At 56.1% G+C, this 15879-nt stretch overlaps 1 protein-coding gene across 1 annotated transcript; it reads left to right on the top strand.

Moving 5' to 3' along the window:
- The first annotated feature begins 5432 nt into the window (after window positions 1–5432).
- SLC15A3 (solute carrier family 15 member 3) lies at window positions 5433–14859 on the top strand. Its single transcript, XM_073350601.2, has 8 exons — window positions 5433–6205; window positions 7734–8017; window positions 8116–8281; window positions 9993–10088; window positions 11431–11599; window positions 11829–11987; window positions 12403–12561; window positions 12949–14859. Exons 1-8 carry the CDS (start codon window positions 5642–5644, stop codon window positions 13098–13100), a joined length of 1749 nt encoding a protein of 582 aa, XP_073206702.2. The 5' UTR covers window positions 5433–5641; the 3' UTR covers window positions 13101–14859.
- Window positions 14860–15879: the final 1020 nt, after the last annotated feature.

Raw genomic sequence — 15879 nt, 5'->3', positions numbered from 1 at the left:
CAGGGGTGGGGAGGGAGCCCCCAGCACGGTGCTGAAAGGCAGCAGGGGCGGCCGCCACCTCTGCAAAGTGCAGCAAGCCTGAAAGCAATTGGGCCGGGCGAAAGCAAAACTAGGTAGTGGAAATGGGTTGCAGGCCACATGTCAGGAGCCGACCCCAAGATTCGCAGGGACTCCAGGCCCAGATGTCAGGATTCATCCGGATCCCCAGGGATCCCCCACACAGGACATGTGTCAGGATTGCACCAGCATCCCCAAAGACCCATGCCCAGACTATACCTCAGAATTTGAACTAGGATCTCCAAGGACCCTGCACCCAGATTGCGTGTCTGGATTGACCCCGATTGATGCCCAGAGACCCCCTTACAGGCTGCATGTAAGGATTCACCCCCGGATGCCCAAGGACCCCACACCCAGACCGCACCTCCAGATTAGTCTCGGGATACCCAGGGACCCCGTGCTCAGGCCTCAAGTCCAGATTCACCCCAGGATGCCCAGGGTCTCCATTCCCAGACCATGCATTAGGATTCGCTCAAGGATCCCAAGGGACGCCACTTGCAGGCTGCATGCCAGGATTCACCTCCGGATCCCCAGGAATCCCACGTCCAGGTTGTGCATCAGGATGTGCCCCGCAATTCCCAGGGACCCCATGCACAGGCCATGTGTCAGGAATCGCACCTGGATCCCCAGGGACCCCGCGACCAGACTGCATGTCCGGATTCACACTAGGTTCCCCAGGGACCAGGAGCAATGACTTTCTGGTCACATGCCCCATCTTGTCTCAAAGCAGTTCCTTCTGCCATGGCCCATTTAGCCTCTAGGGGGATCCTTCCCCGGCACTTGTGTTTGCTGCTCCTGGTATTTCACCACATGAGTGGCTGGGTGGGCATATCGCTCGTGCCGGCGGGGTTCTGGGCATCCCTCAAGAAGCAGAGCCAGTGCCCTCCTAGGATTGCTGGTCCTGTGGGACTGACAGGAAGGGGCGCTTCTGATGGCACTTTGGTGTGGACGGCCCAGCAGTGAGCCTGTCAGGAGCCCTGTTTGAAACCTGACATTCTCCCACTGGCATTCCCAGCATAGCACTTCTCCTGTTCTAGCTTCGGGCATTCAGCACCATTATAGCCACTTCTCGGTCTTCCACCCACTAAGCCGGGTAGACACCTGATCTAGGGCTTCTTCTGCCCTTCTGAGCCAGCCATCCCAGTGGAGCATTGCTAGGTGCACTGTGCTATTTTGACGATGCTAAGCACGGCTCCTTCCACTCCCCCGGGGCTTTCTGCTATCGAGTTTGTTGCTATTCGCTCTGACGCTCCTGCTCACCCGTCTGACTGTGGCTAGTCAGGGCCTGATGTGGGGCACGCGAAGCATCTGTCAAAGGGAACTGCTGAAATGTCACACGCAGGACACCTGGGGCATCGGCGCCCCCCTCCCCCTGCCGTGCCTCAGATGGCATCAAAACATGCTCCATTGAGCTTTACCAGGCTGCCCTCTCGAGGAGGCTCACTGACATGGCATAGAGATGCCAGGGGGCCGGGGCTGCCATGCACAGCTGGGAGAGGTGTGGTGCGGGGGGGTGGTGGTTTCCCCGTGGGCTATTTACCACTGCCCTGTGAAATAAGGAACCCCACTGCAGAAGAGCGACTCACCAGCTGTCATGCCCCCGTGTGGCTGGGCACAGCATAGCAGGCTCTCTTCCTCTGCCACCCTTTATCCACAGCTCTGCGGTGGTCTGCTTCTTGGGACTCGGCCCTGCGGCCCGAGCATGTATAATCCCACCCCTTCTGGGGTAACAGAGGGTCCATCGCCTGGCGGCCTCACACCAGCTCTTCCACTCTAGGCTTGCCGGTGCTCCTGCCCCTTGTGTCAGGGGGTTTCACCCCAGCTTCACCGTAGCCAGTGGGAGAACCCAGGCCCTCCTTCTACTCCAGGTGCCAGCCCAGGGGCCCTAAAGCAAGCAGCTCATGTCTGCTCCCTCAGACCTGCTGCTTCCTCCCTGAGCTACTTCCTAGCTGAGTCTGTCTCGAGGTCTTTCCCAGCTCTGCTCCTCTGCACCCTCTTCCCAGGCTCTGCGACGGTCTCACCTAACGACACCTCCCGGGGCTTTCTCCCTGGCGGCCCAGCTCCTGTCTGCCTCTCCCCAGGCTTGCTGTGCATCCATGTCTCTCTCCCGCACTGCCTTGGGCCTCTTTGCCTGCAATCAGCCACCCAGCTCCTCCCCAGCTGGGCCTGCAAACACAATTACCCCACCTTCCCTCCAGGTGCAGACAGGTTGGCTGTCTGAGTGCCCATGCTCCCATTAACCCTCTCTCTGCATGGGAGAGGGCGTACACCCCATCACACCCACAAACTCAGTCCCTGCGCCAAAGCCCGGGGAAGTAACAGGAACCTGTCCGTTGAGCTCAGTGGACTTTGGATCCAGCCCTGAAAACCTAAAGGATGTGGGTTGCCATTGTGACAGCTGCCCTCCTGGCGGGCACACCAGGAATTGAACTGGGGAACCTCTAGAGCATTTGCAGTAGGAGCTAAAAAGCAAAGGCTCCCTAGCTGGGGCTGTCACAGACACATAGCGGCTATGGCTCAGGCACCGGGGGGGGAGGGGGGGGCATGTAACCCACACTCACCCGCAGGTTACATCACGTTTGGCTGAAAGTGACACTGTGTGAGTGGAGAGGGTGATGGCTCCCACAGATGGGTGACATATTCCATCTAATAAAGCTGCATTAAGCCCCTGATCCTGCTCCCATTGAGGTCAGCTGCTAAACTCCTACTGACTCCAGTGGTGAAGGATTTGGCCCTGAGAGAACGTACAGGCTGAGCGCTAGAAAGGGAACATGATACACATCTATCGAACAATGACTGGTCTAGAGAAGGGAGATCAGGCACTTCTGCTCTCCTTGCCTCCTAACATAAGAACGAGGGGACACTAGATGAAAGGGGGAAAATTCAAAGTCAGTGAAAGGAAATACTTTCCACACAACATGCCATGAGCCTGTGTAACTCACTGCCACTAGAAGTTGTTGAGGTTCAGAATTGAACAAGCTTCCAAAAGGGATTGGATGTTTATATGGAGATCAAGAACTTCCAGCGTTACCATAATTAGTGATAACAAAAACATTGGCAGGAATATGTTTCAAGGTTTAAACCAATCTCTGTTAAAGACCAGGATGAACCCTGCTTGGGGACAAATTATCCCACCTCTGCCTCCTGCAGGGTTCTTTCACCTTCCCCTGAAGGGACAGGACAGTGGATTAGATGGACCATGGCTCTGATCCAGTCTGGCAATTCCTCTGTTCCTAGTTGTGGCAAGCTGCAGGAGAGTTTGCTGTCTGCCTTCATCTCTATAACTAGCATCCGTTCTCGCTGTTCCGTGGGCACCAAGCACAGGTTTTGGGACTGAGATCCCTGACAGAGGGGCTTGCCCGCATGTTGTTTGTGGCCACCTCTCTTCAGGGACTGGGGTATACAAGCTGTACTAATAGCCTGCACTCCGCCTCATTCGAATGAGCGGCTGAGCTGCAAGACCCTGAAACCTAGGACTGCTCAGCAGAGGGACAACAAAATCTTTTTCGCAGGGCATTCAATACTGGGCCCTCCTTGAAGCAAATTAGAGGAGACATCACAGGACAGATACTAAATAATTCCATGCTCCGTAAGAGGCAGCATCAAAAGGAGAAATCACAACATATATCAACTGGTAATAGAAACTCTGGGGGTGTATTTTTTATAGCAGCTGCTGCTGAAATACCAGTGCGAGAGATGACAGCTCCGAGGAAGAGCTGTCTGCCAGATGTCAATCCACACGACCACGTGGCCATACAAACCAACTGGGATTAATTTGCGGAGTGACTTTCCTGAGGCACGCTGTCAAAAGGGAATGGATAACTTTGCTGGCGAGAGGGGGCTCTGGCTGCACTAGTTACCCATGGCAGGAGGGGGAAATCAGGCAGGATGGGAGAGGTTAGAGTCTGAAGGACTTTAAAAAAACCTCAAGGGCCTGATCCTCAACTGTTATCAATCAGTGTCGCGGCACTGACTTCAGTGGCACCATGCTGCTGTGCAGCCATGGAAGGTCTGGTCCTAGGCTTGCTGCTTCAGGGCATAAACCAACCTCTAATGGGGGCTGGGAAGATGGTGATCCTACAGCTATCAGCAGTCAGGGTCTTGGACCTTCTGAAACACTAGCCGGAGGCAGCACAGATGGCTCCCTGCCCTCATCCAGCATGGCGATTCCAGTCCTCCTAGGGAGTCTCCTGTCCATTGGCAGGGGAGTTTGGAGCGGAGGAGTGCACTGGACTTCCTCGAGAGGAAGAAGGTAGGAAAGGCCCTTCTGAAGAGCCAAAGCTAGGGGCACTGGAGAGAGAGACACACAATCTGCAAACCCCATACGGGCAGAAGGGAGGAAAAGGCTTTTGGGGGAGTTGGAAGGCCATGCTACGCACCGCAAGGCTTTGGGTAATGACACCTATCCTGTGTTCTGACACCAGGATGGTGCTGTGCAACATTCAAGGCAGAAGCCCCATGGCAAAAGGCTCATCCGCAGCTCCATCACCACCTAAGTGTGATGGAGCTGAGGATGGAGCTGAAGGTCCAGTCTGGGCTGAAAATCTATGGATCAGCTTGTCACCTATTTTCTGGCCCCTCCCCCAGGGCTCTCCAGAACTCCTCCGAGACAACTGGGAGTGACTCAGGGTGGTTATTAGTTAAATCCCTCTTGTTGGGAGCCCATTGTTTGCACCCGTTCCCATTTGGCTAGAACTGCTCTTGGGCAAGAGCTACTAGAATGAACTATTGTTTCCTGTTTGCCTCCATTTCCTTTGCTACAGGATGGTTTGTTTGGTTTTTTGTAATATCTCTGCCACGATGAGCTATTCATTTCATGTTTGGGATGGGAGATCCTGTCCTATGACAGTCTCCCACCAATGCTTCCGCCCCTCTTGGCCTTAAGCAGGCCAGCTGTTCTTGGGGGCAGTGGGGCCTAGTGGAAAGAGCACTGGACTGAGACTCATGAGAGATGGGGTTTATTCCCAGCTCTGCCACTGGCCTGCAGGGTGACCATGGGCAAGTCACTTTGCCCCTCTGTGCCTCAGTTTCCCTGTCTGGTGCTAATGATAGTAAGTGCTTTGTAAAGAATGTTGAGATCCCCTGATAAAAGGTGCTAGGTATGATTATTAGGCAGAGGGAATCATCTTGGGAGAAGACTGGAGCAGGGGAAAGGAGAGTAAAGGGAAAGTTTGGGGAAGGGCTGGAAAAGCATGAAGAAGGGTGTCACACAGGGGGAAAAGGGCACAGCAGCAATCCCCTGAGAAAGGGGAACCCATGGGATGGAAGTTTCATTTCTGGGAAGGGAGGTGTCACATGATGTCTCCACTCAGCAGAGAAATGGGGAAGTGGGAGCTGGCCTGAGAGATCGGAGAAAACACGCCCAGGAAGGGTGAGACAGAGCATCTGCGAGAGCAAGAGACAGAGCAGGGAAGGCAGAGGCAGCCAGAGCTACAGGCGGACAGAGACTGAGAGGGGAGGACGGCCAGACAGAGCGTGGGAAGGGAAGGCTCAGGACAGACAGAGCAGCGAGGGCAGACAGAGCACAGGCTGAGAAGGCCAGGGGAAGTAGGAAGACCCGTGTGGTGCCCAGGCAGGGCGGTACATGGCCCGGGATGGTGGCAGAGGGGAGCGCCGGCCCCTGCTGGGGCAGGAAGAGGCCCCGGCCGGGGGTTTATGGGATGCCTTCGAGGGCCGGAAGGCGGCTTGTGCGGCCGTGCTGCTGGTGGAAATCCTGGAGCGGGCAGCTTTCTTCGGCATCGTCTCCAATCTTGTCCTCTACCTCAACAGCAGCAACTTCAATTGGGGAGGGTCACAGGCCTCGCGGGCCTCCCTGCTCTTCCTGGGCGCCTCCTACCTGCTTTCGCCCGTCGGGGGCTGGCTGGCTGACGTCTACCTGGGCCGCTACTGGACCATCACGCTAAGCTTCCTGCTCTACCTGGTGTCGGCCTGCCTGCTGCCCGCCACGGCCTCATTGGACGGGCGACTCTTTCTGTGCGGGGACATGCCGGCCTACTCGCTGCAGAATACCTGTCAGAACCAGAGTGGGGAGTGCCAGCAGTCGGCACCCGGCCACTACTGCGCCCCTCTGATGTACACCGGCCTGCTGCTGCTGGCACTGGGCATCAGCTCCGTCAAGGCCAACCTCACCCCTTTTGGCGCCGACCAGGTAACAGGCACGCCCTTCCCCTCCATCCCCCCAGGGTAAGCAACCTGGAGAGCAATACGTCCAGCACACAAAGGGCTACACACACACGCCCTCCCAAAGAGATTCCCCGGGGCAGGACCCTCACCCCGGCTAGTGCCAAAGGGTTAACGTTGCACACACACACACACGAGCGTGCATATGCACAGACACAGGCAATGCATACAATGCGTGCGCACAAACACACTCAGAGGCAATGCATGCAATGCGCGCGTGCACCCACACCCAGAGGCAGAGACAATGCATGCAGCACATGTGTGTGCACGGACGCACGCACACACACACACACACAGGCAATGCATGCAAACAGACACACAAAAGTTTGCACACATGAATACCCATGCGCAGGGGCACCCACATGCAAATGCATCTGGCACACCCTTGCGCAAAAGCACATCCACGCAAGCAGCCATGCAGACAATGGCACACGTTGACCCCCTCCCCCTGCAAACTTGCACACATGTGAGAACACGTTTCCATGAACATGCACAAGCGCGCATGTGCTTACACACACAGGCATGCAAAAGCACACACACACACACACACACACGGCAATGCAGGCACACACAAGTCCACCTGTGTGCTTCCACAGATTAATGCACATGGGGGGTGCAGGGGCTTTCCCTGTCAGGCTATGGGGGAGGGGGCTGTTTCTCTCTCTCCCCCCCCCCCAAGCAGATGATGGATAAAGTCTCCTCTCTACCACCCCAGAAACAAGCCAGAGTTCCCAGGCGTGGCTGGGGGCAGGGAGAACGTCCCTCGGGATGATCTCCCCTCCCAGAGCGCAAGGGGTTAATCCTCTCTGTCTCCCCCGGGAGTGAGGAAGTTCTCCCCCCCACAATTCGGGGAGGTAAGGGGTCTAACTGGGGGAAGGGGATTGTTTCTCTGGTTCATAGGAAATGGGGGTGGGGAGTTAACCTCTTAGGGGCTGTAGGGGGAGAATGTCTAGACCTCTTTAGGGGGCTGCCTCCCATCTCTCCTTCCCTTTGGGGAGCCAGGCAGAGCCTCAGCCAGGCAGGGGGGCCACCACCCTCCACACCCTCAGGGGGTGCTGTTGCAATGGGGCATCCTGATTGGGTGGGTAGGTGAGAGGATGGGAAGGGCTGGGGGACGGAGGGAGCAGGGGGCCGGGAAAGGGGGAAGAGGACAGGAAGGAGGGAGGCTGGGTCTAGGTTAAGGATGAGCCCCCACCCCGTGTTTTTGGCTCAGTTTTGGCCACGCGCTCCCTGCAGGTGGAAGTCCCTGGGGTGGAGGGGTGGTGAAAGTCCCCCTGCCAGGCCTAGAAACTGCTGGGCTCCCCAAAGGGCGGGAGAGATGGGAGGCAGCCCCCGCCAGGGATCTAGAAATTCTCTCCCCACAGCCCATAAAGGGTTAATCCCCCCCCATTTCCTTTGGGACCCCCCCTTCCCACAGTGGGGACGGGGACGAGGTCCTCACTGGAAGAGGCAGAGCACAGCCTGGCTCACGCCGTCCTGCCTTGCGCTCCCTGCAGGTGACGGACCGTGGCCGCAACGCCACACGGCGCTTCTTCAACTGGTTCTACTGGAGCATTAACATCGGGGCCGTGATCTCGCTGCTCGTGGTGGCCTTCATCCAGCAGAATGTCAACTTCCTCATCGGCTACACCATCCCCGCGGCCTGCGTGGCCCTGGCCCTCCTCGTCTTCCTCCTGGCCGCCCCCACCTTCATCACCAAGCCCCCTGCGGGCAGCCAGGTCTCTGCCATGCTCAGGCTGGCCTTCCGAGGCAGCTGTGGCAGCCGAGCGCGCCGTATCAGGTAGGGTGGGCGCTGGTGGCCCAGCTGCCCCCATCCCCTCTAGGGCCATGCTCATGCTGGCCTCCTCACGCCGTCTGTGCTCTCCCCTTTCGCTGCAGGCCAAGCTCTCTCCAATCAGAAGCCCAGGGCGTGGATCCTCTCCTTGACGGCAAATCGCAGCCCCGGGCTCCTTCGTCCGAGGAGGATCTTGCCAACTTCCAGGTGATGGCCAAGATCCTGCCGGTGCTACTGACCTTCATTCCGTACTGGATGGTCTACTTCCAGGTAGGTAGCCGGCAGAGCAGCAGCATCAGCTGTGCTGATGCATAGAGGGGGTTGGCAGTTGGGCTGGCATCGAGCCATCCTCACGGAGCTTAGAGTTGAGGATCAATACCATCAGTGCTTGTGAGACCCTCAGATCCTCGGGTAGTGGAGGCTTCAAACAGGGGTGCTGCCTCCAGAGCGCCCCCTCGTGGCCAGGGGCAGCTCTGGCTCAATGTCCCTGAAATAATCCACAAAGGCTTCCTCCAAGCTTTTACCTCCACCCCTCTCCCAAGCCTGGTTTCATCACATGACCAGCACAGAACAATCCATCAAGTCCATCTCCACAAGAGCTCCTCAGCTCTGGCATCTGCTGCCGATCCCATTGGTCTGAGTCTTCAGCCAGCAGCCGTTCCCACCCCTCCCTAGCCAGAGGCTGCCCTTCCTCCCAGAATCGGCGCCAGGACTTTCCCTGAGTTGTCCTCTCTCGGGCTCCAAGAGGCCAGCAGCTCATCCCCCTATCTCAGGAGTGGGCAAACTATGGCCCGGGGGCCGCATCCAGCCCTTCAGATGTTTTAATCCGGTCCTCGAGCTCCCGCTGGGGAGCAGGGTCTGGGGATCGCCCCACTCTGGTGCTCCAGCCAGGGAGCAGGGTCAGGGGCTTGCCCTGCTGTGTGCATGCCATGACTCCACATGGCTTCTGGAAGCAGCAGCATACCCGCCCTCCAGCTCCTACACATAGGGTCAGCCAGGGGGCTATGCATGCTGCCCCTGCCTCAAGCAATGCCCCCACAGCTCCCATTGATTGGGAGCCAAGGCCAATGGGAGCTGCAGGGATGGTGCCTGCAGACAGGGCAGCGTGCAGAGCCACTTGGCCGTGCCTCTGCATAGGAGCCGGGGGGGACACAGGGACATGCTGCTGCTTCCAGGAGCTGCTTGAGGTAAGTATTGCTCAGAGCCTGCACCCCTGACCCCCTCCCATGCCCCAATCACCTGCCCCAGCCCTGATCCACCTCCCACCCTCCGAACCCCTCGGTCCCAGCCCGGAGCACCCTCCTGCATCCCCAACCCCTCATACTCAACCCCACCCCAGAGCCCACACCCCCAGCTAGAACCCACACCCTCTCCCACACCCCAACCCAACCCCCTGCCTCAGCCTTGAGCCCCCTCCTGCAGCCTAAACTCCTCATTTCTGGCCCCACCCCAGAGCCCACACCCCCAGATGGAGCCCTCATCCCCTCCTGCACCCCAACTCCCAATTTCATGAGCATTCATGGCCCACCATACAATTTCCATACCCAGATATGGCCCTTGGGCCAAAAAGTTTGCCTGCCTGCCTGCCTGCCTCTCTCTCTCTCTCTCTCTCTCTGACCCATTAACCCTCTCCTGGGGGCCACCCACACACTGCTCCCCTAGTCCTGGCTTGGCAGAGTTTCCTGGGGTAGGGTCGGGGTGTGGGGGGGTGTCAGCCCATGCCCTCCTGCTGGGTGTCTCTGCCCTACCTCAGTGGGGTAGGAGAGGGGTTCAGTTCCCATGGGGGCCAGGGCATGCAGTGGGGATGGCAGGCAATGACCCCAACTCAAGGGGGAAGAGGAGGCACAATGCCCCTGGCAGCGGGGGTGGGGGGGCGCTAAGTGACATCACTGGGGTGGATGATGAAGTCCCAAGAGGTGTGATGGGGGGAGGGATGTTCCATGAATCTGAGCCCCACAGTGACCTCCCTGTTACATTCCAGATGCAGTCGACTTACTATCTGCAAGGCCTGCACCTCTTCATCCCCAACATCTTCCAGCACAACAAGACAGGCAGCAGCGAGGGCAGCAGCTACGCGGTGAGGGGCTGGGGCAGACAGTGGCGTCAGTTCAGGGGCTGAGTGGCATCGCTGGGGCTGAGGATGACACCCCAAGAGGGGGTGACAGGGAGAGGGCTGGCGCCAGGCCAAGGGAAGAGACCACCTTGAGCCACAAGGGTGAATCCTGCTGCCCATTCGAGTCGGGTGACATGCCCAGCCTGGGCAGGGAGGCAGGTCCAGGATATCACTTGCCCCTGGCAGCACAATCCCTCCTTTGTGAGAGGCCCAGCGTGAGCGGCATGTGATACTGGTTGTGGTTACCGGCCGGGCTGGAGACAGAACAGAAACCATCCCAGTTGCTTCCGCTTCTCCTCAGGCCCCGGGCAGCTGGAGAGGAGCAGGGGACCAGGAACAATTTGTGTAGCGGGGGTGCTGAGAGCCATTGAACCAAACTGTAAACCCTGTATCTGATGGACACCACTTCCAGCCAGAGGGTGCGGCAGCACCCCTAGTTCCAGCACCTATGGGCGGGAGGGGATGGGGAAGCAGGGGGAGACAGGGCTGGGAGAGGTAGGAGATTCAGAATAAGGGTTTTCAGTTGCTGTAGAGTCGTTTCTCAAGGAGATGCCTGGTTCTGTTAGCCCAGGTGCTGGTTGTGACCCAGTTCTCTCTCCTTAGATCAGGGGTGGGCAAACTTTTTGGCCAAGGGCCACATCGGGGTGCGAAACTGTGGAGGGCCAGGTAGGGAAGGCTGTGCCTCCCCAAACAGCCTGGCCCCGCCCCCTATTTGCCCCCTCCCACTTCCCGCCCCCTGACTGTCCCCCTCAGAACCCCCGACCCATCCAACCCCCATGCTCCTTGTCCCCTGACTGCCCCCTCCTGGGACCCCCCCGCCCTAAACCACCCCGCCCCCCAGGATCCCACCCCCTATCCAACCCTCCCTGTGCCCTGACTTCCCCAACTTATTCACACCCCTGCCCCCGACAGGCCCCCTGGGACTCCCATGCCCTATCCAACCCCCCTCCCATTCCCCAACCCCTGACCACCCCAGAACCTCCTCCCCATCCAACCATGCCCTGTCCCCTGACTGCCCCCCGGGACTCTCTACCCAACCCCCTTATCACCACGGGTACGCCGCCACTGCCCCCTTACCATGCCGCTCAGAGCGGAAGGAGCTCGCAGCCCCGCTGCCCGTGCAGCGGCATGGCTGCGTGGGAGGGGGAACAGCGGGGAAGGGGTCGGGGGTAGCCTCCCTGGCCAGGAGCTGAGGGGCCGGGCAGGACGGTCCCACGAGCCGTAGTTTGCCCACCTTTGCCTTAGATCCCCAGTGCCTGGTTCTGTTAGCCCAGGTGCTGGTTCTGACCCAGTTCTCTCTCCCTAGTTCCCTGATGCCTGGCTCCTGTTAGCCAATGTGGTAGTCCTGCTGATTCTGGTCCCGCTGAAGGATCGAGTCATTGACCCGTTCCTGGTGAGGCGGAAGCTGCTGCCCTCGGTGCTGAAGAGGATGGCCCTGGGCATGTTCTTTGGCCTCACCTCTATCATTGTGGCAGGTAACGCCTGGTGCCCGTGGCTAGGGAGGCCATGGCTGGTGGGTGGGAGGCTACTGCCCAATGCCAGGGCTGGAGCTGACCGGCATTGTTGGGGGATCCCAGAGGATGGCTGATAGACTCTCCCTGCCCTGAAATCAGGGGCCCATGGGGCCTTGCTCAGATGGGGCTGACCCCTTCTGAGCGTGTGTGGGGGAATGCCACATTGATCCATCCTGCCCCTCCTCGGCAGGCACCCTGGAGACCAAGAGGCTGCAGTATGTGAAGAACAACCAGACCATCTCACAGCGCATTGGAGAGGACATGTACACTGCCGCCACGCTGCCCATCTGGTGGCAGATTCCCCAGTACCTGCTCATCAGCATCAGCGAAATCTTCGCCAGCATTCCAGGTAACTGTGCTGGGTTTGTGCAGCGCCTAGCGTGATGGGGTTCAGTAACGATAAGGCAGCACGGGTGAGGTGTGAAGCGCCAGGTGCTGGGGCTAGACTGAGCATGTGCAATGGGTCGGACTAACAGCCCCTTGCACCGTGCTGGGGGTGGGGGCAGAGAGCTCTACTACAGCTGTATCTTGGCAGGAGGTGATGGCCTCTGATTTCATGAAGCTAAGCAATACGAGGCTTGGTCTGTAGCTGGGGATGGGCGACTGATAGGTTCAAGGCTAGTGCTTGGGTTGGGACTGCCAGCTCAGCAATCTGCTGACATGGTAACAAACAGCCTGTTTGATCCCATCCCCTGGTGGCTACAAGCAGTGTCCATTTGCCCTAGTATTACTGAGGTCCCTCAGAGCTCTCTGCTCTCCCCCAGGGCTGGAATTTGCCTACTCTGAGGCCCCCAAGTCCATGCAGGGAGCCATCATGGGGCTCTTTTTCTTCATTTCCGGCGTGGGCTCGCTCCTGGGCTCTGGGCTGTTGACCCTCCTCTCAATGTCGGAGCATGGCTGGATGGACTGCCCCAAGGACTACGGTGAGTGTGGGGTCCAGGGGCGAATACAGAGCCAAAGGGAGAGAGGCAGCCGCTCAGCAGAGTTGGGGGTGGGAAATGTATCCCTGGGGCCAACAGGGGGTGCTCGAGGCAGGTTGGGAGATAGGTCTGTTCTCCAGTCTCAGGCCTCATCATCCCACTGCCAGCAGGGGGAGCTCTCCATGGAGAGGGTTCTGCTGACAGTGCCAGGGGAGATGGGTCCCTGGGGCTGGGAATGTGGCAGAAGATGGTGTCTACTTGGTGCCAGGTTGCACTGATTGTGTAGGGAGAAATGTGCCCTGGGCTAGGGGTGCTGCAGGGGCTAGAGGTGGAGGGGACTGTCTGGTACCAGGAGGGAGTGCTCTGACGGCTCGCCCCTTGTTTCCCCAGGGAACATTAACAATTGCCACATGGACTATTACTTCTTCCTCCTGGCTGGGATCCAGACTGTGACCTGCATGCTCTTCTTCTGGATCTCTGGCCGCTACGAGAGGCAACAGCAGCCCAACTGCCACGCCTGTGTTGGCCACGAAGGGGACTGAGGGGACCCTGCCCCCCTCCAGCTGCCCCTTTCTGCTCAGTGACTTGCCCGGCTTGGGCTGGTGGATGGAACTACTCCCAAGCAGTGCAGCAGGGTCAGCAAACCTCCCCGGGGAAGGGGGAGGAGGGATGCCCCTAGTAGGACACCAGGGACTCTCACCCATAAGGCACCCACGGGACGCAGGGACAGCCCCAAGGGGGAGGGGGATGCCCTAAAGGGCAGAGCCCCCTCATGGCTCACTTGGGGGCTTGCTCTTTCTCCTTGTCGGAGACCCTTAGGAAACGTTGTCCTGCCTCCTTGGCTACCCCCAGGCTTTAAGATCCACCCTCCAGGCCCAGAATTCCTAAGGATTCCCTCTCTTGCCTGGGTTTTGCCATCCAGCAGGGTCCTGACATGGCCGATCTCCTGGGACTGGCACCAGTAAGGGGTTAAATCAACAGGCAGAAGGAACTTGAAATGAGGGGTTGGGAAATGATTCCCAGAGCCCAGGAGAGGGCGGAAGATTTGCCCCATCCTACACAAGGAAAAAATCTCCTTCTCAGCCCGTACTAATATCAGGGCTCAACTGGGCAAAGGCTGGATACAATCTCATAGAGTGGCAAACCTGCTGGCACCACTGGTGGATAGGACCTCAGAACTGCCATGATCCGTGTTACTCTGTGTAATGCTAAATGGGCTCTGATGGGGAGAGGGCAGCGGTGGTGGGTTGTGCCTGGCTGTTCTCTGGGGGTTGGTCCAAGTGGAGGTGTTTGTAAAGATGGAATTTTAGAGCGTGGGGGCTTTAATTTATTCTGGGGGGAGAGGGAGTTAGATAAAGGTGCTCCAAGCCACCAGCACCTGGTGGAAAAGACAGAGGGGTGAATGCAATGGCCCTTAAGTGCCCAGCCAGTATCTATTTACAATTTTATGACGCGTGAAAATAATGCAGGGAAAAGCACAGCAGAACTCAAAGCAAAAAAGTGTTCCTGTAAAAAAACAACACTCCACTGGAAAGAGATTTCTGTAAACGAACAAGACTTGCCCCTGGAGCCTTTGCAACCCAAACACTGCGGGAGATACTGAAACGGAATGGCCTGTTATCAAGGATGGGGATTGCAGTTCATGGCAAGGGTCCACTTCCGAACAGTCTATAAGGGGTTGATACGTGGTGGCTGGCTGTTCTAAGCAGCTTAAAAATATGACCAGTGTGTGCCAGAGCTGCTCTTGAGCACATCAGCAGAAGGTACTAGAGCTGGTTAAGTGGCTAGTAAGATTATTATGAGTATTGCCGTGTGCCGTTGCAGATGCAGAACAAGGTGCTGGTCCCTCCTCACCTCACCTAAGTCAAAGACAACAGACAGCTGGAGGAGCACCAGGAAACAATGAGGCAATATTGCTCAGTGGTCTCAGTGCACCAGTTGGCAAGTTTGTGGTAGGCATCCCGGCAGAGCAGAGTTTGACAGGAGGATAAAGCAGATAGTTATGACCAGTAGCAGCCTAGGAGAGAGCACAAAGGTGCTTGTTTGAAAATTGACCAAGTGGGCGATTGCTGCTGGCACCACTGGCAGAGCGGCACGGGACAGAATGGACTAATGATCTATAACAAATTAATAGGGCTGTCAATTAATTGCAGTTAACTCAAGCAATTAACTCAAAACAATTAACTCAATTAAAAAAATGTGATTCATCACAATTTTAATCACACTGTTAATTGAATACCCGTTGAAATTATATTTTTGCATGTTCTTCTACATTTTCAAATCTATTGATTTCAATTACAACACAGAATACAAAGTGTACAGTGCTCTCTTTAGATTATTTTTGATTATCTTTTTTACAGTGCAAATATTTTTAAACAATAAGTAATATTTTTCAATTCACCTCATACAAGTACTGTTGTGCAATCTCTTCATGGTGAAAGTGCAGTTTTCAAATATAGATTTTTTTGTTACATAACTGCACTCAAAACAGCTTAAAACTTTAGAGCCTGCAAGTCCACTCAGTCCTACTTCTTGTTCAGCCAATCGCTAAGACAAACAAGTTTGTTTACATTTATGGGCAATAATGCTGCCCACTTCTTATTTACAATTAAAACGAGAACAGATGTTCACATGGCATTTTTGTAGCCGGCATTGCAAGGTATTTACGTGCCAGATGTGCAAAACCAGTGGTTGGCAACCTATGGCCCATGTGCCAAAGGCGGCATGCAAGCTGATTTTCAGTGGCACTCACACTGCTCGGGTCCTAGCCACCGATCCGGGGGGCTCTGCATTTTAATTTAATTTTAAATGAAGCTTTTTAAACATTTTAAAAACCTTATTTACTTTACATAAAATAATAGTTTAGTTATATATTATAGACTTATAGAAAGAGACCTTCTAAAAACGTTAAAATTTATTCCTGGCACACGAAACCTTAAATTAGAGTGAATAAATGAAGACTCAGCACACCACTTCTGAAAGGTTGCCGACCCCTGTGCTAAACATTTGTATGCCCCTTTGTGCTTTAGCCACCATTCCAGAGGACATGCTTCCAAGACTGATTGGACTTGTAGGCTCTAAAGTGTTACATTTTTTTATTTTTGAGTGCAGTTATGTAAAAAAAAAAAAATAACTCTACATTTGTAAGTTGCACTTTCAAAGAGATGGCACTACAGTACTTGTATGAGGTGAATTGAAATACAATTTCTTTTCTTTTTTACTATGCAGATATAGGTAACCAAAAATAATAATCTAAAGTGAGCATTGTACACTTTGTATTCTGTGTCTGGTGGCACCTTAAAGACTAACAGATTTATTTCA

This window comes from Lepidochelys kempii, chromosome 6, assembly GCF_965140285.1.
Source record: "Lepidochelys kempii isolate rLepKem1 chromosome 6, rLepKem1.hap1, whole genome shotgun sequence".
NCBI lineage: Eukaryota > Metazoa > Chordata > Testudines > Cheloniidae > Lepidochelys > Lepidochelys kempii.
This window is presented reverse-complemented; position numbering and strand designations above follow the sequence as displayed.